Raw genomic sequence first — 27,832 nt, forward strand, 5'->3', positions numbered from 1 at the left:
CCACTAGAGCAAAACAATTTTGCTGACCAAACTGTATACACACGCTTTTTCTGATAAAAGCTAACAATTTTTTGTTCCTTACTTTTTACTACGAAACAAAAATTTTTATTCGAAATTTTTATACGAAATCAGTTTAATTTTGGATTCTTATTTTGCATCCACTTTTTCGTCAGCAAAAAGATTGGTAAGAAAAAAACGTAGCAACAACGAAAAAATGTTCGTATCAGAAGAGTATTTTCCTTTTTATTTTTCAAATAAACCTCGTTTTTCTTAAATTTTAAAAACCCTAAATTTTTTATATTTTAGTTTCAATGTTTGTAATGTTGCTCGAAATCATTTTTAAACCGGTACTTCCGATTCCACCAAAAACTGTTCGCGAACAATCTAGTTTCTTGCATAATTCTTTAAATTTTGCATAATTCTACTTTAGTTAGTGCATAATTAATTCTTTCGGGCAAATGATAATTTAGGTGTTTAGAAATGAACTATATATTTAAATGAAAAATATTATTTATTGAAAATAAAATGTTTCGTATGTTAACAAAAGAAAAAACATTTCTAAATATTTCTCCTTTAAATTTAAATCACCTCTTAATATATTTTATATTTTTAATCACCTCTTAATATATTTTATATTTTTAATATATATATATATATATATACACACACATATATATTTTATAATAATCTTGTAAATCAATTTTTAACATCGTAAAAGTCATAAAAGATAAAATGAAACGATCTTAAAAAGATGTTTTAAAGACTGGTGAAACTTGTTACACTACAGTCTGGAATTACCATATTTTGTATCCAAATTGAAATCAACAAGATTTTACATTCAAATTACCAGCATTTCATAAACACCTACATAAGTAAAAAAGTAGTGATTTTTTTTCATGAACTTAAGCGACTAATTGGATTCCGTAATCATGAAGACGAACCCAATTCTTTAAACTAAAGCTGATAATTAATGATAATAACATTACTAAGTAATAATAGCCATTGGAAAATATATAGTGAGTATAAGAAAATCATGTTTAATATTTTTTATAACATGAAATATATAAATGTTTACGCATTGTTAGAATTCCAATCTTGAACTAACAGCCCAAGGAGTTAACATCAGGTTGATATACGCATAATACACCTCGCTATGTTAATTTATTATACATTCATGCAAAAACTATTTGGTATTATTTAGAAAAGAAATTCCAGTATTTTGATCCATTTACAATAAACGAACAATTACCAGCTTCCAACAATCTTTAAAAAGGAAATGAATTTAGCACTATTTAATCTTCCATTGCAGATCACCATGGTTCCTATACATTATTAATTGCGCGTCGGTGTATGGTCAAATAAATCTTTACTTTTAAAATCGACGTCGAGTATTTCTAAACCATTCCAGCGAGCCACACGAGAGCTATACAGTGTATTCAACAGAAAATTAATTCCGACGTTAATTGTAGCCACTCAAAAAAAAATATTCTCTTTTGTTTCTAAATAGAAAACATTTTATTTAAAGAAAATTGCAAGAACGCGGATTAAATAATAATGTTTATAGTTTATTATCGTAAAGAATTTCAAATTTACTATCTTAAGAAGCGGTTGACTTTAGTTGACATTTGAAATATCTGCAAACATGCCATACAGAGGTAAGGATATTTTTAAGCTGAAAAAATTTTTAATCAGTTTTAATGATTTCCGCATAACACTTCCTCCACGAACTTTTGATTTCCTTAAACAATCAATTATTGGGTTTTTAAAAGATTTTAACGATTTTCATAACTTGGCCTCAATGGAGCGTACTATTCTATAACTTAGCTTCGAACTTGGTTTAAAAGTTTAATTTGGGCTGAAATTAATTTAATTTTGGTTTAAAAGTTTAATTTGGGTTGAAATTAATTTAATTTTGGTTTAAAAGTTTAATTTGGGTTGAGTGAAGAAAGTATTAACAATTCTATTTTTTAAGAGGAAGCAGCTCAATCTCAGGCTCGTCAAAAGTCAACGTCTGATGACGACTCCAACTTAGATTTGGATCTTTTGCTAAAAAGTTTGCAAGAAGACACGGAAGATGTGTTTTCTATTAGAATCAATAACATCACCGTGGAGACGCCAGCTCTTCTCGCCATTTTCGAATCACTAAAAACCACGAAAAATATAAAACATTTATCTCTCGCTGGAATTGACATGAACGATGAAAAAGGACTGGTAAGTATCTTCGTTTTTAAATATAAAATCGCTGTTTAAAGGTGCCTTGAAATCTTTTCGATTGTTAGTTCCAAGTAAATTTTCAAATTACAGATTTTAAATGAAACATTGGAACTGAACGAAACGTTGGAGACGTTAAATTTAGAATCGAACAGTCTCACTAATCTTACCATTGAGGTTGGTTTACTTTTTTCACTTTTATTTTTTTAACGGCTGTTCAAATGGATTACATGCGCTCTCAAGAGGTCAGGTTTTTAAATCCATTTCGATTATTTTTCCGTAGCTAGATTTTGAATATGCGTGTAACTCATCTCGCAATATGCCGAACGGATCATCCAGATCTCTAAGATCTCTTTTTTGGTTTATAGAGCTACATCGTTTGTTGATTCTTTGACCAGACAAATGCCTTGAAATTTTCTTATAAATGTCTTACAAATGTGTCTTAAAAAGAGCTTTTAAAAATCTGCTGCTTTTACAAGTTTTATTCAAGTGAACAGTTTTGTCTTTTTTCTGTTTAAACGGTATGCAAGACTTTTTTTATTAATTTCAAAAGTTTATGTGCATGGTCACACGTGATGTTGAAACGCTTGTTTGTTCTTTTCTTTTTCAGCCTCTGTGCAAAATTTTGGAAACGCACAAAGCCATTCGAGAGTTCAAATGTTCTCATCAGGTGCATTAAATTTTTTTAAACAGGTGCCACCTACTAAAACATTTTTAGGGTTTTGCAGTTTGTTTTGAAGTTTTCTGGTTTTCCTTAGTGCATTAAACAACAAACATAAATTGCATCACTGTTATGCACCCTTTAATCTAAGTTGATTATCATTTTTTGACCCAATCGCAACGCTTTCTTGTAGAAGGCCGGTTTGGGAAGTAGAGGAGAAGAAGCTATGGCGAGAGCTTTGGATAAAAACGAAAGACTTCTTAAAATTGCATACCCGTTTAATGTACCATCTGCAAGGAGTTTAGCTGACCGATGTCAATTGCGTAACAATGAGCTACGTAAGCAATAAATTTACTTTGCATTTTGTTTTAATTCTTTGTAAAAGAATTGCTTTGGATTTCAAGTTATACAGCCTCAACCCCAGGGTTTTTTTACGCTCAGGCATTTTACATATTACTTCCTAATAGGTAAACTATTTGATAACTTTTCTGATTTAAAACGATAGGATTGGGTCAGAAACCTTATTAATTAAATTTAGCGATGAAAACCTGGGAACCAAGGTAGTTTCGTTTTTCTTTTAGTTCGCCAAAAGAGAGTAAAAGGAGAAGAATTTTACGACTTTAAAGCAATTTTAAAGAAAAGAGATGATCATCCTCAACCGTGGATTAAAGATCAATCGGAAAACCGCGATGAAAAAATGAAATTCCAGATTAACGAGCAGCGAAGAAGCATGAAAAAGGTTCCTGATTTTAACAAGATGAGATTTGAAGCAAAGCAAAGAGCAATAGAAAATGCAAAACCGGTTATGGATAACGAGTTGGCTCAAAAACTTGCGCAAGCGAAAAAAACGCACGGAAGAGTTACTACTCGTTAAAAACTGTTAGAAATGTAAAACGGTCATGTAGCAAGAAAAGAAGACATTAACCACGTCAGAAGAAGACCTTAACCACGTCAGTTGTCAAAGTTGTCAAAAAACTTAACGTTGCTTTCATCTCTGTTCTGTAAATCTTTTATTAAATCTTCATTAATTTATTAAATATAAAAAATTGTTTTGTTTTTGCTTATAACGTAATATAAGAAGTCACCAGCTAACGTATTAAATATTTTAATTCAGCTAAAATTTGCCGTACAATATGAATAGGTTATCTAGTAAAATATTTTATATATTATGTACAATATGTATAATATAATATTTGCATTTTCATTTTAAAGCATATGTTTTTAAATACGATCAAATAAAAATCTTGAGAAAAAGTTTTTCAAAATTTCCACCATTATGTTATAGAAGGAAATACCAATAATTATATATATATATATATATATATATATATATATATATATATATATATATATATATATATATATATATATATATATATATATATATATATAAAACTCTACATTAAAAAAAAAGGTTTTCTGATAGCAAATCTTGAATTTAACAAGTGCGACTAAGACGCTTAGTATACTTGAGATGTCGTCTCTTTGCTTTTAGATAAGGGTTTTTTAATTGGAAAATACTGGCGATTGCAACGACAACGAAGTAAAAACGTTAGCATTTTTAGCAAGTGGCGCTTGTTCATTAAGCCAATAACAATGACGTACCGAAAATAAATTCGTTTATCGATTTCCGAAAGATGCAAACTGAGAATGGAAAAAAATCTGTTGCTATAGCAATCCAAATTTTCAGATCTCAAAAAATGCTATGGTGTAAGTTTTATCTTATGACAAATATCGTTCGAAAGATCCACCAGTCTGGCAAAGCTGCAGTTAAAGATGAATACTTAAGAGTCGACAAACAATTTTGAAATATTCCTTGATCTCTTAACGAGTCTCTTATCGAAAAGTGATTTAGTACTAATAGTTTCTTAAGATTTTGAGGTTTCTAGTACTAATTTCTTATAAACACGCTTCTTATAAAAAAAAAACGTGTATTCAAAGATTTGATACTTATGGTGAATCTGCAAAACATATGTTGCAGATGCATTTAGATGGCCAAGTGGTGATTACATTTGCACAAATGTTGTTGAAAGTTTTTACAAAAATACAGCTACATTTTGTTTATGCTGAAGTTGTTTGTTTGCAAAAATAATACATTGCAGAATGAAAACTGGATTGGGTTTGTGTTGTTTTTACATAAAAACATTTTGCCAGAGTGAAGGCCAACTTTCCTATTTATAAAAAAAACTTTTGCTTTTTTAATGCAAATTCTTTTTGGTAAGAAAAAATCTGCTAAATTTTTCTTACGAAATCGAATTACTTCACCAAGTTTCATACACGCTCTAACCCTTTCCCTAATGTAATCATGGAACCGGCCCTCCTGTTTAGTCAAAACTTTCTAATTCACTTGTTAGTAAAAAAAAAAAAAAAGGAAGCTCTTTACGTTCTGGGATTTTTATTGGTAAACTCATTTAGCAAATTTAGACTGTTTTAACGGTCCGTAATATTTAGTCCTCCAGATCCTGGTTGACGTTGGATGCCACCTGTCATTTTTAAAGTTTTCAGAGCATTTCTGACACATAATCCAGCTCTTTTAATTTAATAACCTTCTTGCTATTTTTTTGTTGTAAATCCTGGAGCCACCCTTCATACCTATTATCTGCCATTTTGTTTCTTCGTCTACAACTTTTAAACCTGCATCTATGTATTTTAAGTTTCAGATTTTTCGCAAAATCTCAAGAAAGATTTTAAACGTGACATCATTTGCAATTTTATGCAACTTATTGTATGATATGTTTTAACAAACATTAATAATTAGACAAATACAGAGGCGGGAGAAAATCAAGGGGCGGGAGAAAATCAAAAGGTTAACGATAAGTGTTCAAAAGAATTCTTTTGATTTGGTCAAAACATATTAAAAAAGATTCCATGCTCTTGATAATGCTCTTCATTGGCATCATGAAGATCATGATGAGATTGTTTAATCTCAACATACAGATCGTCATCGTCGTTCGACTAAATAAACAAAATTAATCGATAAAAAATTCAAGAAAAAAAAAAAAAAATTTTATTCGTTTAACAAGACATAAAAATTATAACTATTTAACAGTAATTAATTCTAAAAATTTGATAAACAATTTAGTTGTATTTATGGATATTTTTTCTACCTGGATTATTTTTGGAATATGATGAGTGACGTTGGAAGGTCCTGCTGAATCATTAATAGTACAATATAATCCTTCAGAAGATGCCCTCTGTGGAGGATTCGGAAGTTCAGTGCTGTGAGATACTTCTCCATGCCTATATTGAGTTCGAGACTGGATCTGCATTGCTCTTATGTGATCAGGAATAGAAGAGCTATTTTCAACCGGTCGCGGAGAAATAACCCTGACAGGGTTCGGCGAATCTACAGGATAGGTTGGGAAAAATCCTCGATATTTTCCTGGAACCGGAGGTAGATTTTTATTGTGTTTGTAAAGAAACTTCCAGTTTTCTAGCAAAAAGTTTCGAGTGCTCGGCGATAGTAAGTTTGAAATATCTTTTTCAGACGATTTGCTGAATGCATTTTTTCCGATATGTACGCGACTGAAAAATCAAAGATTAACTTTTTTTATTTCATGCGCGAAATTTTTCGAGGAATGTATTTTCAATAACAATTATATAAACAGCTCTTTTAACATATTTAATACAATATTGAAAGATCGCGAAAAGAGCTTTTAAATCCATTTTCTGTTAGTATTTTTATCATTTATTTAAACAACTCAAAATAAATTTTAAAAATGACAAAATAAATAAAATACTGTCAATAAATAATAAGCGATTGCAACTGAAATCAATTTTAATCGCTCATTCAAATCTCACTAATTTTTAAAACTATGTTCTCACTTTCTACACTTGACGTAAACTGCAACAGAAATAAGAACCAAAAAGAATACTCCTAAGATGCAAATTACAATGGCAGACCGAGTGGAGCCAAATGAAACCTCCACGTTTAGAGGCTGTGTAGTCGTAGTTATCTCCCTCATTTCTATTCGTGCAAAATTTTTCCCATCTTCCATTTCGACACTAGCGTTCACTAGGACATTAGGTGGTAATATAATTACTTATAACATAGATACATACATAGATACATACATAGATACATACATAGATACATAGATACATAGATAGATACATAGATAGATACATAGATACATACATAGATACATAGATACATACATACATACATACATACATACATACATACATACATACATACATACATACATACATACATACATACATACATACATACATACATACATACATACATACATACATACATTGAATGAAGCAGTTAATTTCAATACTTACCAGAACAAAGTCTTTCTATACAAGGTTCAAACTGCAGGCTGTCACCAAGACATAAGCCATTTTTTAATTCTGGGTCGTAACATAACCTTTGTCGAGAAACTTTACCATTTCCACAAGTTAAGGAGCAAGGAGACCATGATGACCATAATGACCATCCTTCGACAACTAAATAATTGGAAGTAAATATATGATTTCCATAAATATAGAGTAAACTATTTGTAATAGTGTAAAGAGTTTATAACAAGTACGCTATTAATATAATAATCATTTCCACTTAACTATTTCCAAAATGGAAAGAATTTGAAAAAAACCTTTTTTTAAAAAACTCAACAAAAAAAGTTATATCTTACTAGAGCACCCATTTAATTTGCACAGTCTTGTCTCGTATAGTTTTCCATCTTTCTCACAGTCTCCGCCCTCTTCACAGTCTATACTTCTACTTTGATATTTGAAACTATCAGTGCAAGAAGAGGGGCAAGGTGACCATTCACTCCATAATGAGGCTTCTTTTAAAAACAAATTTAAGAAAAAAAATACCATTAAATTTATCTTTATAACTATCAAGAGCAATATGAAAGTAAAATTAAAAAAATATTACTCACTACAAAAGTCTTTAATGTTACTGTTTGATAAAGTATACAGTTGTAGATTTAATTTATCTCTGCACATAAACTGCTGATAGGTAATAGAATCAGACCAAAAGCGTTGAATCCAAACTTCCTTGGATAACCACAAAATTGAACATCCGCATGTAAAGATGTTGTCAAAAATATCTCTTTAAATTAAAAAAATTTCTTCACAAAAAAAACTTGAATAACATCAGATGATTAAAAAAAAAAAAAATCAAATGTAGTGAATTATAAAATTGAAAACAAAACTGAAATCGACTCAAGAGTACAAAGATAGACAGGTAAATATAAGCTTTACATATAGTAAACTTGCATAGTAGGGTGTTTACGAAATTTGAAAATGACATGGAGCATGCATATGCCCTATTCTACTATCACAATTTGTTCAAATTTTAGTTAAATGGCAAATTATTTAATTAATTACTAAACTATAACTCTGAAATATTAAGATCATAGAATATTTTTTAGACCAATAACTGCTATGGTCCATGTTTTTGAAAACATATTCTGTGTTAAAATCACCAATGACTGTGCTGTTTCATGAACCTGTTATTATTATCGTGTAATCAAGGTTTAATAAAATCAGAACTATAAGAAGTGATTTTTTTCAATGCAAAAAAAAACACAAAAATGATTACTAGACTTAAAAATCAGCACAAGTCTTACACTTAAAATGACTAGACAGATGTCTAGTCATTTTAAGTGTACATGGATAATAAATAATAAATATATATAAAGCACACAGTAGATGAACATGCCTCTATTTGTTAATAAATGAAAGTTTATGTTTCATAATATGCTCATGACAATGCTCAGAAACTTGTCCACCCAGCACAACGGCCTGCATCAGAAACTTGTCCATCCTGCACAATGGCCTGCATCACCAAAAACATTTACCATAGAACTACAAATTTTTGTTTTTAGCTTCAACATCAACTCCAAAATCACAAACAGTATTGTTGTATTCATTACCTGGTGTCTATTAGTTTACATATCATGTGTACAAGGTACATATGGTATTTGAGGACATCTATATATGTGGCTACAATTTCTCAAGGTTGTTATTTTCTTTTCTTCTTTTTTTTTTCTTTCTTTCCCAGAGGCTTAATGCTGCTGCCTACATCAAGGTTTTAGTAAGTACTGTGAAACTCTAAATCAATAGACCATATATATTCCAGCAAGACTCTGCTCCTTCATACAAAGTGGTGGCAATACAAAATTGGATGACGAAGAATTTCCATAAACACACCACCTGAAATTATGGCCACCTAGCTCCCCAGTCATTGATCCCCTGAATTATTACGCTTGGGGCATAATTAAACATGAGGTTAATAAACATCCATTAAAATTCCATACTTTGTAGTTTTTGGTTATTTTTGGAAAGGTAATAAACCACAAAAATTTCTAAAATAATCTAGCCAGAAGATAACATCATGATCTTGCTTCAGTTTGTTTATAAATGGAAGTAGATGCTGCTTGACTCTATTCAAGGTAGCTTGTTTATTGTTCCATACATGATAAGAGGTTCAGAAACTTGACCACCCTGCACAATCTCCTGCCACACCAAATATTTATAGAACTTCACTTTTTTTTTTATCTTCAGTACCTAACAACCACCTGACAGTATTGTAGTATTCATTACCTGATACCTGGTACCTGATACCTGAGATGGATCAACTGGAAAGCAAGTTTGATTCACTACAGTAACAAACTTTTTATCATCAGACGCAACAATGTTTGTAAAATCTTCTAAGTGACATTTGTTATATGTATAGAAGAAAATTAAAAAAATATATTACACAAAAAACTTTTATGGGATTAATATTTCTTTTTAAACAAATGTATTTTTGACTAAAAATGCAATTTCAAGGATTTTAAATTTTCAACTGTTCCCCTAATGCAGAGTAATACATTGTAAAGTTTGCATTTGATAATGCAAAATAAAGTTTATATTTGATATCAGAAGTTATAATAAAATGGGCACAAAAATATTCAATGCTTCATTTTAATTTTTGGTAAATTCCTAAAGCCCAATAGCATAGCTTGCAAAAATTTTCAGTAGGCTTAAAGGAAATAATTTCAAAATTCTATCTTTGGTACCAATATTCAGTATATATAAATAATAATTTCTATTATTAAATGCTAATAAAAATATTGAGGATATTATTTACTTCGTTTCTACTATTGCAGTTGATGTTCATAGTAAATATTAAGATAATTTACAGATATAAAAAAAATCAAAACACACTCACAGTGTTCGTAGCATTGGTAGAGTCTTAACTATGCTTTCTGGGAAATCTTCTAAATTGCTGTTTCTTAACTCTCTAGTTAAACACAAATATTCAAAAAAAACTTAACTTTAATAATCAGACACATTTTTTGCAGAAACATTTTTTTTTTAATAACTTTTTGCTGATCACATCGTACGTAGGAAACAACTACTTATAAAAAGCCATTTAGAAACTCTAAATTAACTTGTCGTGAGTGTTTAATGTAGTAGTATATGAGACATTTAATTACAAAGCTTTGAAAACAGATTCTTTTTTAAAATAGATTTATTCAAACACTTACAAATGCACAAGAGAAGTCATCGTAGTGAAAATTGTTGGCTCAATAGGTTGCTCTAGAGGAAGATCATTTAATAGTCTAAAGGAAAAAAAATAAAAAATAAAAAAAATTAAAAAGTTTTCAAAAGTTTTCAAAACCGTTTAAAGTTTAGGATTGAAAAAATAATTAAAAAAAAATTCTCCTGCTTTTCGTTTTTTAAAAAGTTTTAAGTTAACTTTGAGCAATATTCAATTTTATATTTCATATTTTAATGTGACATAACAAAATAAAGCTAAAACCCACAGCTCTTTAACGCCTGACAGTGTATTAAAGAATTTCTTGTCCAACCATGTCAGTTGTGTTTTTGAAAGATTTCTAATATAAAAATAAAGAAATATAATGGTATTTTTACATGCTTTTATTGTTAAACTTTTTTTATTCTGAAATGATTGAAACTCTTACACTGCTTTTAAGTGTTTTGAATCAAAAGAGCCACTTCCATATTCTTTAATTGGATTGTCAGAAAGATCACTAAAAAATTAAAAAGTTTTTGACTAAAAATGCAATTTTCGAGGATTCTAAATTTTCAACTGTAAGGATTACAACATTAATATTATTATATAACTTTCTTGATAAAAACAATTAAGCATCATTTAAATCACCTGACAACTAGTATCAGGTAGCATAAGTAGTAATTTTTGTGCTCAAACAGAAGATTTACCTTTTTATTTTATTTTTTGTCTCTTTATCTTATTTGGAAATACTTAAACAGCTTAGTAAATGTACTTTAAAATTATAAAGCAAAGCTGAATAATGATACTTACAGCTTAAATAAAAGATCGATTCTCCTAACAGCATTTGGTATTGTTTTTAACAATGAATTTTTGATAATCCTGTAAAAAAAAGAAAATCACTGCAAATTAAAATAAATAAATAATCATAAAGATATAAAACTATCAACCAAAATAATCACAGTGAAGATTAAATAAAACTAACTTACAGCTCTCTTAAAGACGGATAGGCTTTAAACGCATCATTTTCAATAAAGCTAATTGGGTTATTTTCTATACATCTACAAATACAATTACAAAAACCTTAAATAAATTATCATTTTTCTGAGCCTTCACTTTTAATAGTAAAATTTAAAAATATTTTCAACATAAAAATTGGCCAGATTTTGTATGTATGTATGTATATATGTATGTATGTATGTATGTATGTATGTATGTATGTATGTATGTATGTATGTATGTATGTATGTATGTATGTATGTATGTATGTATGTATGTATGTATGTATGTACATATGTATGTACATATGTATGTGTTTAACCAAGCAATTTTACATAATGCTTCCTATCCATTTAGACATTTTTCACTTGGTGCAAGGCCCCTTTTTTAAAATCAGTTTGAGCATTTTATATTTAGGAATTTTAATGAATCTTCTTTAATCTATGAGAGAATATTTGTATTTCTTTTATTTCTTGTGAGTCATCTTTAATGGATTATAAGAAGATACCAGTAGATAGTCTACTTATCTGTGGGCATCTCCTCATAATTTATTATGAAATTTTACATTAGAAGTACAAAGTTTTTTTTATTCTGAATGATGACATTTAATATATTGATGTTACATGGAGTTTAAAACTCATTGTAAAATCCACATTAATATATTATCAATCATTATATTTAGGCACATCAAAATCATTATATTATGCACATCAATATATTATGTATATAAATATATTTAATCTCTTAAACAAAAAGATTAAAAATTGTAATGTACCAAACTTTAAAAAATGAATTATAAAAAAATACCCAGATAAGTGCAAGGCCTCAAAGTAATTACATTTGACGTAATATTTATGTAGTCCTGCTTAAACAAGTCTTTCATTTCAGATCCCCTCTTATAATCAGATTTTAATTCATTTAAACACAAGGTTTCAACATTTTTACTATCTCTATGAGTAGTAAAGAAAGTGTTGTTAGTCCAAAGAAAATATTTGTATTTTTCTGTGATAAATTGCATACTGAAATTTGAAAACTGGATTTTCAAAAGTGATTGATGGTTCAATAATATTGATTTTCAGGTATTAAATATATATTTTACATCAGATAATCAGAATTCCTACGTTTATTAGAGAAATGCAGATAACCTCAAAAGATGAAATAAATTTGAAATGCAGATAAAACCTCAAAGATCAAGTAGATTTGATCATGGTTTTTAAATACATAGCCAAAATATAGATAACCTCTCAATCATTAAATATAACACAATAAAATCCTTAACATAATTTTAAAAGATAAAGATTCCTTTATAGAAAAAATGGAACCATTTTAATCTCTGACATACAGAAAAAAATGTAACTCATTCCTCAAAGATCATAGAGGACTCAATAAAATATGCAACTGCATGTTTAGGCATATAATTATATATAAACATTCCACATAAACTATGTATAAAACAGCCTAACACTAGCAACAAAATTCGCCATAACTTAATTTTCTTACATGCCAAGTAAAGATTCAGAAGTTGTCCCAATATCTGATGAACTTTTAATTTCTTTGATACCATTGCCTGAAAGCCTTCTAAAAATAAAACGTAATTACTGAATATATTCAAACTGCTAAAATGCCAAAAATGCACAAGAATAAAAGAGCAAAAACAACAAAAACAAACATAGTAGCTGCAGTAATAGAAAAAAATTTACTTGTTAAACAGTGACTACATAAACAATATTTAATTGCTGCAATATATTGTTTCAAGCGCAGGATAAATCGCAGCAAGTTATTATCCTAATAGCTAAGTATATAAACATAAATGATCAAGCATTTCTAAAAAAACTATTAAAACAACGGCAACTTTAAACTAGTTTTAAGAATCTGGTATCGGAGTTGTTAGGAAATTTAAGATTTGAGCTTAAGCACATCTAGTGCGCAGTTTTTGATGTTTAAAAAAAAAAAAATACGAAGCTTTTTAAGAAGTTACTTAAATTTGCTTGAGAATCTAACGATACTTTTATGGACTTTTTTGTATGGCGTCTACAAACATACAAAGTTGTTTTCAAAATAAATAATTTTTTAAACTTGTTTTTATTTTAATTAAAGTTAGTTCAGATAAAACGATCTAATTCTATTTCCTGTACATCACCCTGGTAATGGTTACCTAGAGAGTGAGTTTTTATATTTGTTAATATGCGTATTCCCTTCGCAGATATCCTTATCTAGGAAGAAAATACGCATTTTCTTTTATTACTTATCTCTGCATCACTTTTTACCTTTGCTAAAGTTATTCTGTAAACTGCTCATCCTATATATACACATCCACTTAAAAACAAAATCATTTGCAAGGTTGATTAAGATTAACATAATATTGTTGCAATTCATTAACACTTAGTTAAGATTGTTGGAACTTTGAATGTTAAATAGCATTTAAAAAACAGTAGCTCCTATCAATTATACAAATAAGATTGTTATTAATAGATCAGAAAGAAAGTTACGATAGTGGTTTGTTGTGCATGCTGTAATATGCTGGCTTATGTTATGCCATAGCGTTATCTTTGAAAACTTATAAAACATTTTTATATAACATTTATATAAAAATGTTTTATAAGTTTTCAAATGTTTTATAAGTTTACAAAATGAGACCAGAGTTTATGTGAATTTACATATTCTATTTCGTAAAGGATATTTTAACTTTGTTTTGTTAGTCTAAATAATTTAAATGAGAGAGTTCAAACCTATCTTGCCTCTTGAAGAGTTGAAACAGAGTAGACAGATTACTGTTCATGTTATGACTCATGATGGCAAGGAAAGTCTCATTACAGTTTATGCTGGTGAACAGATCAAAGCAATTAAAGAAAAGCTTTTGGGAGAGGAAGGTGCAAAGGATGTCCCAAACTACAAAGTAAAATCTTTGTTTTAAAAAGATAACTATTACTTTGCAATAGTTCTTTTTTATACTTGACTAGATAGTTTTTTATTTTAAAGTTACCTTTGAGTTATTCAAGTGAAAGTAATGTAAATGAATTTATTTTAAATTTAAATTTAGGTTATTTTATTATCTCCACGCCGTGTTTTAGAAGACCAAAGAACTATTGAACAAGAAGGTCTCATTGATGATGATCGCTTCCTGATTTTTCCTAAGCGCAAAGATAATGGCAATCCTTTTAAATATACAACTAGTAGCATGAAAGGACCTGATTTGCAAGCAATTAAAAAAGCAACTCAGCACATAGGTTTTTACTTTTTTTTTATTATATTTTTCATTATAAAACAAATTTCAAAAAAAAAAAGTTTTAATTGTGTAATTGAGAAATTGTGTAATTGAGACAGAGTTAAATGGAATGAGAGTGTTCTCATTCCATTTAACTCTGTTTTTTAATTGACATAAATATAGCAGTTTTGTTAATCACTAGTATAATTGTTAAAATAACAAGAGACAATAGAACATTTAGAATCTTAGCAAGTAATATTAAATCTAAGTCTTCATTTTTATCATGATGATAATTATATGGTATTTTCCTGCTTAAGCATTTTACTCAGTATTATTTGTACATAAAAAAAAAATTTTTCTACATAAGCAACTCATTTCAACAACAAATTATTTTTAATTCTTTTTAAAAGTTTCTTAGAAAGAAAGGAAATTTTTTTTTTCAATTGCTCCATATAATCATAAGAGTTTAGACCTCAGCTTATTTGCCTAATTTATCAGTTAAGCATGTCACTCAAAGCCTTTGTAAATAACATAATAGAAATCGATTTCAAGTCACAATATTTTATGATATCTAATTTGTTTAAGTTTAAAGTCTTGATTAAGTTTAAAGTCTCTACTTAATTTTTAACTTATGGATATGACCAGTTGTTCTAAAGAAAATTCATCCTTTAACAATTTGGCGATTTTTTTTTCTCTAAAACCTTTTAAGTATAAATTCTTACTGTGATTGCAGTGTATAAAGTTCAGCAAAACATTTTTAAAATAAAAATTTTGGTCTAAGAGTGAAAAAATAATTTAGTTATCTAATATCATATTCAAAAAATATAAGAAGCACAAAAAATGTCTGCATGATAAGCTGGAACGCAAGGTTCCTGAAATCTCTAAGTTGATTTTACTACTAATGGATGGATAAGTAAAAAAAAGTATCCCTTTCTCTGCTTCACAATTAGTTATATAATTATATTACAAAAGCAATTTACATTTGCTAACAAGAATTTTGTAACATATATTTCCAAAAGCCTAGGGACTTTTGTTCCTTATATTGAACAATTTGCTTAAAAGGGCTTATGTTCATGATGCTGCACAGTATGAAAACAGCAACAAGAGCTTCACATTAAATTAATTTTTTGTTTGCATGGACCATATGTTGAATACTGTTTAAAAAGCAGTTAATGAGGCTTGTGATAAACACCGATCAAAGTTTGTTGATTCCTGACTCAGGAAGACTCAATATCCATGCATATAAAACCTATGTTTTATATGGAAGGACCTTTGCTAAAAAGTGTAAACAAATTTGATCAGTACTTGATGATCATAACTGTAACCTGAATGCTCTTGAGCATGTTGAATTTCCTCTCAGCAGTTGAACATACATGCATGGGTATATGCAGGTGTAATCTAACCAACTCCACCACTTGAAGTCAAGTTGTTTGCATCCGCAGTCTAAACCATGAATGTTAATTTATTGTTATGGTGGAAAATTTCAAGAAATTTCCTTTACTTGGTGGATGTGGAAACTGTTTTTGAGTTTGTAGCTTAATGCATCTCCTGAGAGATGATCTTTTTCTTGCAAGCTACATCAAAGATATAAGGACCAATCTTAATTTAGTAAATGTGAAATTCTTTTTTAAAGAACCAGGAGAAAAATAAATCTTCAGAAATACTTTACTTCCTTGCTTTTTTTTTTTGACAAGAAAGTAATGGCAAATGTTAGAACAATACAGCAGCTAATCTCAACCATCCATATCAAAAGCTACTGGTGTATTATGCGGTAGATGAGATGATAGAGATGATAGAGATGGTGTATTATGATAGAGATGATGTATTATGATAGAGATGGTGTATTATGATAGAGATGATGTATTATGATAGAGATGGTGTATTATGATAGTGATGGTGTATTATGCAGTAGATGAGGTGATAGAGATGGTGTATTATGCAGTAGATGAGATGACAGAGATGATGTATTATGCGGTAGATGAAATAATAGAGAGGATAAGTAAGAGGATTGAAACTGTAGTTCATTTTTCTTGCTCAAAAAAATATGAACTAAAGAAGTCAACAATTTTTTTGTTTTTAATTTTTTTACATATTATTGATGTTTCAATAATATTGATAAATGTTTTTTTAAATAGAAATAAATGTAAAAAAAAATTAAACAGAAGTTAAGTTAACACAAATTGAGAAAATTAACTAATCATATTTGCTGCCCTTTTTTACTTGTAGGTGAAGAGAAAGGTACTGCAGCTACAAATACTGGTTTGGGATGTCCTGGAATGTTTGATTTTTTTGGTGAACTTAAAAGAATTCTTATTTCATTAACAGAAGTAGCAAGTCTCTTGCAACATGTAAATAGTGATGAGGAACAAAACTCAGATGCTGAAACTGATGACACTGATGTACCTGTAAGATGATCATTTTATTTTTTAAATTCTTAAATTTAAATTCTTTAAATTTAAAAATTCTTAAATTTAAAAAAGTGTCTTTTATGTTTATTTTATATAAAAATATAACTCAAATCTATATATATATGTATGTATGTATGTATGTATGTATGTATGTATGTATGTATGTATGTATGTATGTATGTATGTATGTATGTATGTATGTATGTATGTATGTATGTATGTATGCATGTATGTATGTATGCATGTATGCATGCAAGTTTAACATTCATAGAAACTGAAAGAAAATGTTTTTAGTACAAAGTAAAAATATGTTTTTAGTACAAAGTAAAAATATGTAAGCTAAACGTAAAATTGTTTATTCCATTACTTTTTAAAATATTTCAATTTGGGATAAATTTTTTTTCACAAGCTGTTGTGTATCATCTTATTGTGTATCATCTTATTGTGTATCATCTTATTGTGTATCATCTTATTGCGTTGTATATAATCTGTATATAATATAATTATGTATATAATTTTATTGTGTTGCGCAAAGTAGTTAAGTAAACTACTTAAAACAAACTCACTTCTATTAAATATTATTTTGCCTAATAATAAAGTACAAAGACAAGATTAATAAATTTTGCTTAAAAAGAAAAAAAATGTTGTCAACAAAATGAACAAAAATGGTTAGTGAACAGAAATTTTTGGCCTTGAGGCTAAAATTTTGGTTTTGGCAACCTTCAGCTTGTTCAGTTTCAACCAAAATTTCGGTTCAATTGCTAATGAACTGAATCTTTGTAATAAAAAAAATTTTGAAATTTTTAGAATGATTTTTAGATTTTTTGAAGTTTAAATGGCTTGTTTTTAATTTTGTGTGGGATTTGATGATTCTCTAATTATATTGGTCCTTTAATTTTTTTGGGGGGTAGAATGAGTTTTTAAAACAATTGTAATGATTTTACTTGAAGCCATAGTTGAGAATGACATAGCTTAATTTTAATTGAGTGTTACATAGTTGAGAGTTGAGTTTACATTTAAGAATTATATTATACGTTATTATTCTCAAATCGTTCTAAATGAATGATTTCAACAACAAAAATTATTCAGTGCTGAATTTAACAATGGAAAATCATCCGAAAAGAAGCTATTTGTGGAAACTTTTTACCATAACAGTTAGTGATTCTAAAAACTGAATTTGGAATATCTGCAAAGTGAAAATATCTCCTGGGTCAGACAATTTAAAGTTTTAATCAATTAGCGGGCTTTTATCTCATTTAAAACTTGGCACCCACAGCATACTCAAAAAGCTTGTAACAGAAAAAGCTTACCAGCAGTTTTCACAGCATACTCAAAAAGCTTGTAACAGAAAAAACTACCAGCAGTTTTCAAAATATACAGAATTTAGATCAGCTTGATTCTCTTACAAGTAAAAAAAAGAGCAATACCCTTATTTTAATATCAGATCAAAATGGCAGAGGGCTAAAATGTTATAATCTAAAATTCCTGGCTGGGTTAAAAATAGCTCAAAAATTGGTTCAAATTTCAAAGTCTAAAGTGTCTTAGGTCTATATTTGTCTTCAACTTACAGCCTTGGTCAATCATGAATGATATGCAATTTTTACGCCATGCTTAAAAGAATTTTGCATTTGATATCTGCTACTGCTACCAAACTGCTCAATCTTCCTTCCAGCAACATTGAATTCTCAGTACAGGATTGGAACCTGTGAAAAGCTGGTAAACATCTTAGCAGTTTTTGAGAAAGTAAATTTTGGAAACAAGACAGTTTGTATTTCAGCCAACATGAAACCATCACTGTGTTGAAGACTACTTTTTTTAAGAACACTGGATTTTCTCCAAAGAAAACTCAACTTCCAAATTGGCAGAGGAGGTTTTAAACAAATATTTAGAAAACCCAGCTTTATGCTGCTTAGAATTTTGGAAAGAATATGAAGAGAAAGCAACATTAAAAGGTTTGATTTGGCAAAAGTAGAAAAGAGATTCCTCACACCACCACCAACATCTACAGAAGTTGAAAGGTTGTTTTTAATTGCTGGAGATACTCTTTCAAATGAAAGTAAACAGACTTTTGTCAGAAAACATGGAAAATGTTTTGTGCTGCAGAGAAAATACTTCAATTATCAACTTCAAATGTTAAAGTGTCTAAACGTGTTCAATTATTATTTAAATACATTACATACTGATCATTTAAGTGTGGTTATTTTTGTATTTGGTGGCCCTAAAAAGGTTTAGGGATTTTTAAAGTTCTTTTTAAAGTTTCAGCCTGTTTCAGTCAGTTTCTGTATCAAATTTCGTTTTTGGTTTCGATTTTGGTTTTACTGAAGTAAAATATTGGTACTTTCAGTTTCAGCTAAAAGTTTGATTTTCGTTGTTCACTAGAGTTGATTTTCGCAAATAAAAAATAAACCCAAATGGTTAATGTTGTAACAAGACCAATTAGGTAATTGCTCACAAGACATCTAAGTGGTATCTCTTAATTCACGGGCAAAAGAATACAGGTGGTTAGTGGTAAAAATAATATTATTATCTTGTAAATGATTTTAAATGCTTGTAAATGATTTTTTCCAGTTTGAAATGCGACACTTTTTGACTTCTTTTGCCAAATGGTTTTTGACTTCTTTTGCCAAATGATTTGGCTATTCACTTTTTCTTTTTGAGTGACTTTTCTTTTTTGTTATCTTTTGTTAACAATTCATTAACATTGTATCCGATTTTTATTTTTTTAGCAGATTGTTGAGTTTGATCTTATGCAATGGGCTCTTTCAAAACTTTAGAATCAGGCGATCTTTTTAAAATGGTTTATACAGTCTTTTTAACTGCAGTTTGCAGTTGTTAAAGTTTTTTTTTGTTCCTCTCTTGGTTGCACGATTCCAACCAGAAAGGATGAAGGTTTGAATATTCTAGAAACCTGTTTCCTCTAAATGGAGTATTTTCAGGAAAACAATTCACATGAAATAATTTTTTCTTTCCTCCAGAACAAAAGTTAAAAAATATTGCATGCTTATTTCCTTCTTTCTAAATTTTAAGGTTAGTTTTCGTAAATGGCAATTAACCCTTATGATAATTGCTTAATTGAATTGTATAATTAGCTTCCCTCTGTTGCAACCAGTTTTTATTTGTTTTGTCCCAACTAATGACAAAATGAATTTATTTCAATAGTGAGAATTGTTGAAACTATTTTTAAAATTTTTGTTTTTAAGGTTATGTTGATTTTTCTATACTCTTATATCTATGTATTCTAAAATGTCTTTTTAATTTGTGATATTTTTCAATCTAAAATTTTTTTAATGCAATATGAGAATCAAATATTTTTCATATTGTTACAATATTTTTCTTCAAAATTTAATTTATCTGAAAGAATTTTTGTTATTGCTAGAAAGTTTTACGTTATTTAAAAAAACAGTCTTATAAAGTTAATCCAGACCTCATATATCTTAGTTCTCTGGATATATCACATTTCTCTGGATAAAACTCTCAACTGCGTTAGTACAGAGTTCTAGTTCGCCTAATTACATTTTTAAGCATCATAATATAAATATATAACAAATTTACAACCCTTTTATTTTGCTGTTATTCAAATCATTATTTTGTAATTGCCTTTTCACTTGTATTTTATTTTTAGTTGGTTTAAGTCTTCATTTTCTCAAATGGTAAATGATTTTTATTCAAACTTGTGTTTTCGAAGATTTTCAAATAAATGGTTTACTATTTATCTTAGATTGATCCACTATGCATAGAAAAGTTAACAGATATGGGTTTTTCAGAACCGAGTTGTCGTAAAGCATTAATAATAAATCGCATGTGTCCTGTTCAAGCCATGGAGTGGCTACTTTTACATGCTGAAGATGCCGATATCGATAGGCCTCTCACAAATGATGAGTTGGCCTCATATATTCCCGAAAGTCGTGTAAGAGGTAAGCGTTGCCTCACTAAAAAGAAAGAATTCGTTCCTAATGCGCGCTCAGTTAACAAGCTTAAGGAAATGGGGTTTTCAGAGAGTGAAGTGCTAGATGCTCTGAAATACAGCGGAAATAATCAAGAACGTGCTTTGGACTGGTTACTAGGTGACCGTCAAACAACTGATCTCACTCCTGACGGAGGACTTGATCCTCAATCTCCGTTATATATTGCGATTATGGATCATCCCGTAGTTCAGCTTGGAATGACCAATCCTCGTATATTGCACGCTTTTGAAGATATGCTAGAAAACCCTAATAACAGTGGTCAATATATAAACGACCCGGAAATTGGTCCGGTTCTCTTACAAATCTCACGTATTGTTCAATCTTTTTCGCGCTGAAAATTGTAATATTAATTTATTTATTATTTTGTGCGTCATTTAATCAATTTTTTGTACATTTTCCAGAGCTTTACTTTGGTTCTTTTGAAGTATTATTTGTATGAGTCTTGTTTTGCCAAATTTATATCTTTTACGATATGGAAATGTAAATGCTTGTCTCAATTTTCCATGTATACAAATTTAGCTTTAAACGTCGCAAATCAAGTCGGACGTAAAAGGAAAAATTATTTAAAACCAAAAGCGATTTTTTTTTTTTTTTTTGTATTGAACTTAAAACTTCGGTAAAAGTAAAAACTATGTAAAAAACCACGAAAGTGATATTATTTTCAAACAGTTTTGCTGAATAACCTTAGTAACTAGATAAATGTTTTTACTTACAAAAATGTGACGCCTTTAGGTGTTGCCTCTAAGCTTAAGACTTCTTCCATGACGTTGCCAACACAATCTAAGTATTCATCCTGTCTAACACATTGGTTCCACACATCAGGGTAGTAAAATGCGTTCGCAAAAGAAAAAAGATATAAAAAAGCGTTTAAAATATTCATTGTACTACTTTTTTAATTGCAGGGATATCTCTGTGCGTGGTCTGAAGTAAATCTGACGTCAAATTTATTTCATCGCGTCTTTAAATTTTAAGGTTGCATAATTCGCTAACATTTTTTAAAATAATGTTGTATTACTATCATTTGTGAACCAATCTTGAAAATGAACCTGGAAAAAATAAGTCGGAAAATTGACATCGGGAGAAAGAAAGCAGAAACATGTTAATGTTTTCTATTATTTTAATTGAAAATTTCATTGTTTTAAACTTTCCACTTTTTAAGCTTTCTCATAAAGAAAATGGAATCAAACGTCTGATGATAGATGCACCAACAGATAATATTGAATTCTATGTAGCAGCGGTTGGATGAATAGAGTATAGGATAGAACATTAGAATATAGTAAAGATAAATAGAGAATAAATATAAAAATGATAAAACAATACAAAAGAACATTTTTCAACCAGTTGAAACATCTCTAAATACATCTTCAAGCATCTCGAATTCATCTTTATTGTTTATTGATTTTGGATGAACATGTGTTACGTAAAGAGTTATCGTAAATATTATTGAAACCATTACATTCATATGCTAAACTGTTCTCCCCTCACTTCCCACAATTTACAGCCACAGATCTTTTAAATAATCCTTCAATTAATCAAAACCTCAAAAGAATATAATCCTCACTTTCGCTCCATATGCTAAGCAACTCTTCCTTTGAAATGTGAAGTTGTATTTCAAATCACCTAAATCGAAAATAACGACGAAACAAAAAACAAAAATGAAAAACAGACAAAACAAGCCACCTGTTTGTTTGAAATGTCCGAAAACAAAACTGAACGTAATATGTATGGAGAAAACCTTAATGAAAATTGGATTCAGTGCTTCATTTGTAAAAGTTGAGCACACGAATCCTAAAGAATGGCCGTTTGAAAATTTTATTTCTTATCAAAATGGATGCCTGATGATAAGTCACTCTCAAATACCCATCTCTCGCCCATTTTGTTCAGTGCTTCTCTGCTATAGCTTTACTGCCATGCATGCAGATTTGACTTTTTCACTTAACTGTGATTTGTTATAAATGCAAATATGTTTATTTAGGGCAATATTGACATTAAAAGAAATTGAATATGAATAAAAGTTCTAGTATATTTCACAAAACTAATATTATTCTAAAAAAATTTAGGTGAAAGGTTCTACGATGAAAAGTGATCGACAGAAAATCATTTGAGTGTATTTTACTCTATTTAATTGTTAAAACGTACCGAATAAATCCAACCCAGGGCGTACTAAAATAACAGGCCTCCTAATCGCGCAACGGCTCGAAAAATGTGGAGGCCGATGTTTTTTGTTTTGATGCGCTTAACTATTAGATTTAACTATTAGATTTTTATTAATTATAAATATTAATATTATTATAACTATTAGATTTAACTATTAGATTATTGTTAACTATTAGATTTCTTAAGTTTAAATATCTATTTAAAAATTCATGTAACGATATTGCTTATTTAAGTCTTACTCAAAAAGTACAACCTGATTAAATAAAAGACAAAGGATAAGAAGAATTAATATAAGGCCTAGTCTAAGCCTAATTTTTTGTGGTCTAATAAAGAAGTCGATATTTTTATTAAAAAAACATTTATAAAACAGAAATGATAGTTTTGAAAAAATTAGTTCAAAAACAACTGTTATTAATAAATGGAAATTGTTGACTTTAGCATTCCAGAAAACTCAATTAAATCATTAAGCCGTAAATCGTCAACTGATGATATAGGATCTCGTAAGTGGTCTTTCAAGTGGATTCCTTCAGATGGACTTTTTACGTTGACTATTTTCCAAAACTGAACCACCTTAGTTAAGAAAATAATAGTTCTATCAATATCATCATCTTTCATACCTTGATGACACTTTAATGCATTTATAGTCTCTTCACAAAATACTTTCAAACATGTATTAACATTTTGTCTCTCAATTGGTCTTGGGTTAGCAGCAACATAAGTCAGCTTAGACACTTTAACCAGCTCACCATCTTCCAACTTTTGAAGTTTTTTAATGTGATCCCCATTTAGCAGTATAGGTTTTTCCACTATAACTAAACTCAATTTCACCAGACTTCTCAGTTATCCAATTATTTCTATACACTTCAATAAATGCACAAAATCAAAAAGTAAAAAAAAGCCATCAGTTGTTGACCATGGATATAAGCAATCAAATTGTTTGAAAAATGCTTGATTTACTGTTATTATCATTAATTATAGCAATAACTTTTCCATTAGCCTTCTTAACTTGGTCGATTAGGATAATAGCTTGATCATATAGAAAATCTGAGTCTAAATTGTTTACTGGTAACATTTTAATTAAAAATTTTGGTCCCCCATAAAAACATATAATCATGAAAGCCAATACAGTTTTTGCAAGATTTGATTCGTCATTTACTGCTTTACTAAACAACTGTCCTCCATGATAAGTGAGCATAGGTTTAACATAAACTTCATCTATTAATAGTATACATTGTTTTTGACCATTGTTGAGTTTTGAAAAAATACTACAAATAAAAGCATTATCATCAATGTTTGAAACTTTTGAAATTATATGAGTTAGGGTAGCAATACTAGGAAGTTGAAAATCATTTCTCAATTGATTATATAAGCTGCATGACAGTGCAAAGTACTCAAAAGCTCGAATAATAACTTCAGGTGAATATTTTTGCTCAAGAATATTACTTGAGTTCATATTACTCATGCATTCAACTTGTTGAAGTAAAATGGTTTTCTTTTCTGACTTTTCAAAAGATGTCAAATATTGTAATGCCTCGTGAACTTGTGACCAACATTTGAATTTATGAATACAATTTTTAACTAACAAGGTAACAGTGCATCTAACTCCAGCATGATAGGCTTCATATGATAGGTCATTAAATACTATTAGACAAAATTTATTAATACCAGATTTGTTTTCATGCTCTTTTGATTGAATGCAACATCTATTCAATTAAGTTAATAAAATATTGAATCATTAAGTCTTCCTTGAGATAACGAATTGCAAAAAATTTCAAATGAGTCAATATTGTCAAGCTCTACGAATTTTGAAAGTTCATCTTCTTTAACTGATCTTACAGAGCTTTCAGCTTTCGTTGTTCTTCTTTTTGCTGGTGGAGGAGTTGGCACTAAACTCTTTGGTAATAATTCAAATACACTAGGCGGATCTCGAGGTCTTTCTCTTCCTTTTACTTTAATAACTTGGAAGTTTGATGGAAAATGTTTTACACAAACTACTGTGCCATTACTGTCTGGTATATTCTCTCTTGGTATTGCTTTAATCCATCTCTGGCGCTCTTCAGGATCCCTAGGTAATCTGAAAGTTGTTGTCTTATTCTTTACTGAGTCATAGTTAGAATTACAACCAGTAACACAACATTTTCTGGGCATTTTTAAGTCTTGATATGGATACAACTTATTCTTATTCTTAGCAACTTTTGCCGCTACATCAGCCTCCACATTTTTCGAGCCGTTGCGCGATTAGGAGGCCTGTTATTTTAGTACGCCCTGATCCAACCCCTCCCCCACCCTCGCGTTTCCATATTTATCCAGAAAAAGAGCTACGTTTTCTCTTTTAAAATGCAGACGTTGATAAGTAAAGGATAAATAACTCGTCAGGTAAATAATCTGATTGGATTGTTAGTATTTCCGAAGAACGTGAGAGATGGCCATACAAAGACAAAGCGAACCTGACAAGATTTTATGTTTCAAACTTGGAAATTTTTGGGATTTTATCTTCGGGTGTTTAAATTTGTTATTTGTACAGAAAAAAATATCGTGTACTGATTAAATACTGTTTTTTTTTTATGTTCAAAAAACCCATTCAAGCTATTGTTAGAAAAGGAATCTGCTTTGTCGAAAACAACCATTTGTCGTTTGCTTGCTGAGTTTGAATTGGCCGGAAAGATATTGATGATGTCGAACGTGCAGGACGTCTAACTGTGATAACTTCATCAAAAAATATCAAAAAATTCTCTATATTGTGATAGACAACCGTAAAATAGTTGACAACCGAAAGATGAATGGAATGAATGTATTGCTCTTCAAGGAAATCATGTTGATTTAAATATTTTTTTTATTGTTGGTTTTTTTTTTGGGAATCATTCCATAAAAAATGATAAACTTTCATTTTTTGCCCTTTGTTTGCATTTTTTAGTTGAAAGAATTTTTACAATTTATGAATATCGCGTATTTTTTTGAACTAAAATAAATTATTATACAATTTTAGTATATGTAATAACATACAAGTATATGCCTATTAATTACGCAGTAAAAAATCGTGTGATTTTAAAATCTTTTGTTGCATGAAAGAATTTGTAAAACCTATTGAAATTTTTTCATTGCTTCAAAAAGTTATAATATACAATTCCCACCCCTAGAGTCAATTGGGGTTTACGCTATGCACTAACTGCTTCCCAAATCATTTCTGATATCAAAGATTTTTAAACAAACAATTTAAGTTCCTTTTCATCCCTGCTTAATTAATATCGCCAGCACCATTATTATAAACCACTAACATACAACGATCTAAAGTTTGCATGGGTTATGTTTGCATAAGGGTGACTAATGATTTTAGAAACAGTATAAACAAATGGAAAAAGATAGAAATTGCAAGCACTAACATCAGAAAAACTGTAAAGTGACAACGTATATCGCAATTTGAACCAAGAAATTCCCAAGTAAATATTACCTTGTTGAAAGAGAAATAGAAGGCAAGTATCAGAAACCTAGTTCTAGTGCTACTGGATTGGAATAAGACAATAGATTTGAATGTGAAAACAAAGAGAAGTTGGCATAGAATATGTAAATAAATGATAAAGCTGAAACACTAAGTCAAAGTGTATCAAAAAGAACTATGCAGACGCTACTAAGCCAATTCAAAGAGAAAATCAATATTCATGGGAAATTATTACACTACCTGAGAAAAGTGAATTGAATTGAAATTATCGTTATAATTAACATAAGTTAGTAATATCGTTATAATTAACATAAGTTAACAATAGTTAACATAATTCATATAATTAATATATTTCTTCTACTTTCTTTTCTTTTATAGGTTGATATGATGGAAAATCCATCTGGTGGAGTATTCGTGCTTACATCAAGAAGGTGTACCATTAAGAATGTCGTATCACTTTTTAAAGCACCGCTTAAGGGTTGACTGCTACCTCGGGAAACCTTGACTGATCGCAGCCCAAACCTGATCCACCTGAGCAACTCGTGAAGAGTTTAATCTTTGTTGTTTGTTCAATTATTAAAGTTTCGGGTCAAAGAGCGACGTTGACGTTGACGTTGTTAATTTTAACTCTACAAGGATAAGTCTTCCACCAATGATGAAAAATCCCTTCGAGATTTTTTATAATTGGTGAAAGGTTTTTTATGATTTGTGATGATTTTTTATCATTGATTTAATTTCTTCTAAGCTCGATTATTCTAAAAAATTTGATTATTTGATTAGAAACTTTCTTCGTTTTCTTAGGGATACTGAAAATTTTTACAAAATATTTATTAACTTTCAAAGATATATATTTATTAGCTTTCAAATAAACAAATATTTATTAGCATACTTTGATGACACTGATAACTCGAAAAAAAAAGTTTTCAATTTTCTTTTTAATGGGCTTCAAGTGTTCGCATGACTTTTGCTTTTGGATACTTTCGAGAGAACCGTAACACATTTTGTCAACATGTCAGTAAAGTTCAAAAGGAATGCTCTTGAGAACGATAAAACGGGTGGGGAAACACCCTTTCCCTTACCGATTTTTCTAAATTTAATCTCAATCATTTAACATAAAAAGAAGTAACAAAGATAAAGTTGAAGCATTTAACACTGCGAATGAGCAAATATGGGCTATTTTTAGTTTTTGTTTAAATGGTCTCTGCAGGGAAGAGCAGGATGCTTTTAAATATGCATTAGGTGGTAAAAGTTTTCCAAACAAACAATCTTTTGTTATTTTATATATTTTATATATTTCCTTTTGATTTTCC

At 29.3% G+C, this 27,832-nt stretch overlaps 3 protein-coding genes across 7 annotated transcripts; 2 read left to right on the forward strand and 1 right to left on the reverse strand.

Moving 5' to 3' along the window:
- The first annotated feature begins 1,401 nt into the window (after nt 1–1,401).
- On the forward strand, nt 1,402–3,918 carry LOC149876295 (tropomodulin-3-like). 2 transcript variants are annotated; one of them, XM_090075495.1, is made up of 6 exons: nt 1,402–1,655; nt 1,973–2,211; nt 2,305–2,388; nt 2,822–2,881; nt 3,066–3,210; nt 3,454–3,918. In XM_090075495.1, exons 1-6 carry the CDS (start codon nt 1,643–1,645, stop codon nt 3,744–3,746), a joined length of 834 nt encoding a protein of 277 aa, XP_089931621.1. In that variant the 5' UTR covers nt 1,402–1,642; the 3' UTR covers nt 3,747–3,918. The 2 variants fall into 2 exon arrangements, with proteins under 2 accessions (XP_089931621.1, XP_089931622.1); XM_090075496.1 differs by lacking the exon at nt 2,305–2,388 and having other exon boundaries at nt 1,412–1,655.
- Nucleotides 3,919–5,686: 1,768 nt separating this feature from the next.
- Nucleotides 5,687–21,875, reverse strand: LOC149876296 (uncharacterized). Of its 4 annotated transcripts, none has more exons than XM_090075533.1 (14): nt 21,643–21,875; nt 12,852–12,929; nt 11,342–11,413; nt 11,166–11,234; nt 10,804–10,872; nt 10,645–10,716; nt 10,366–10,440; nt 10,047–10,118; nt 7,768–7,940; nt 7,516–7,668; nt 7,166–7,330; nt 6,698–6,887; nt 5,980–6,397; nt 5,687–5,827 (listed from the first exon to the last, which is right to left on the reverse strand). In XM_090075533.1, the coding sequence occupies exons 1-14, from the start codon at nt 21,807–21,809 to the stop codon at nt 5,717–5,719; spliced, it is 1,884 nt and encodes a 627-aa protein (XP_089931659.1). In that variant the 5' UTR covers nt 21,810–21,875; the 3' UTR covers nt 5,687–5,716. The 4 variants fall into 4 exon arrangements, with proteins under 4 accessions (XP_089931659.1, XP_089931658.1, XP_089931661.1 ...); XM_090075532.1 differs by having other exon boundaries at nt 7,516–7,671; XM_090075535.1 differs by lacking the exon at nt 21,643–21,875 and adding an exon at nt 13,052–13,515 and having other exon boundaries at nt 7,516–7,671.
- On the forward strand, nt 14,012–21,504 carry LOC149876297 (ubiquitin-associated domain-containing protein 1-like). Its single transcript, XM_090075537.1, has 4 exons — nt 14,012–14,247; nt 14,392–14,578; nt 16,783–16,961; nt 20,683–21,504. Exons 1-4 carry the CDS (start codon nt 14,065–14,067, stop codon nt 21,262–21,264), a joined length of 1,131 nt encoding a protein of 376 aa, XP_089931663.1. The 5' UTR covers nt 14,012–14,064; the 3' UTR covers nt 21,265–21,504.
- Nucleotides 21,876–27,832: the final 5,957 nt, after the last annotated feature.

Source organism: Hydra viridissima, unplaced genomic scaffold (assembly GCF_058129835.1).
Source record: "Hydra viridissima isolate aposymbiotic clone 2 unplaced genomic scaffold, HvirCarnegie_v1 scaffold_22, whole genome shotgun sequence".
NCBI lineage: Eukaryota > Metazoa > Cnidaria > Hydrozoa > Anthoathecata > Hydridae > Hydra > Hydra viridissima.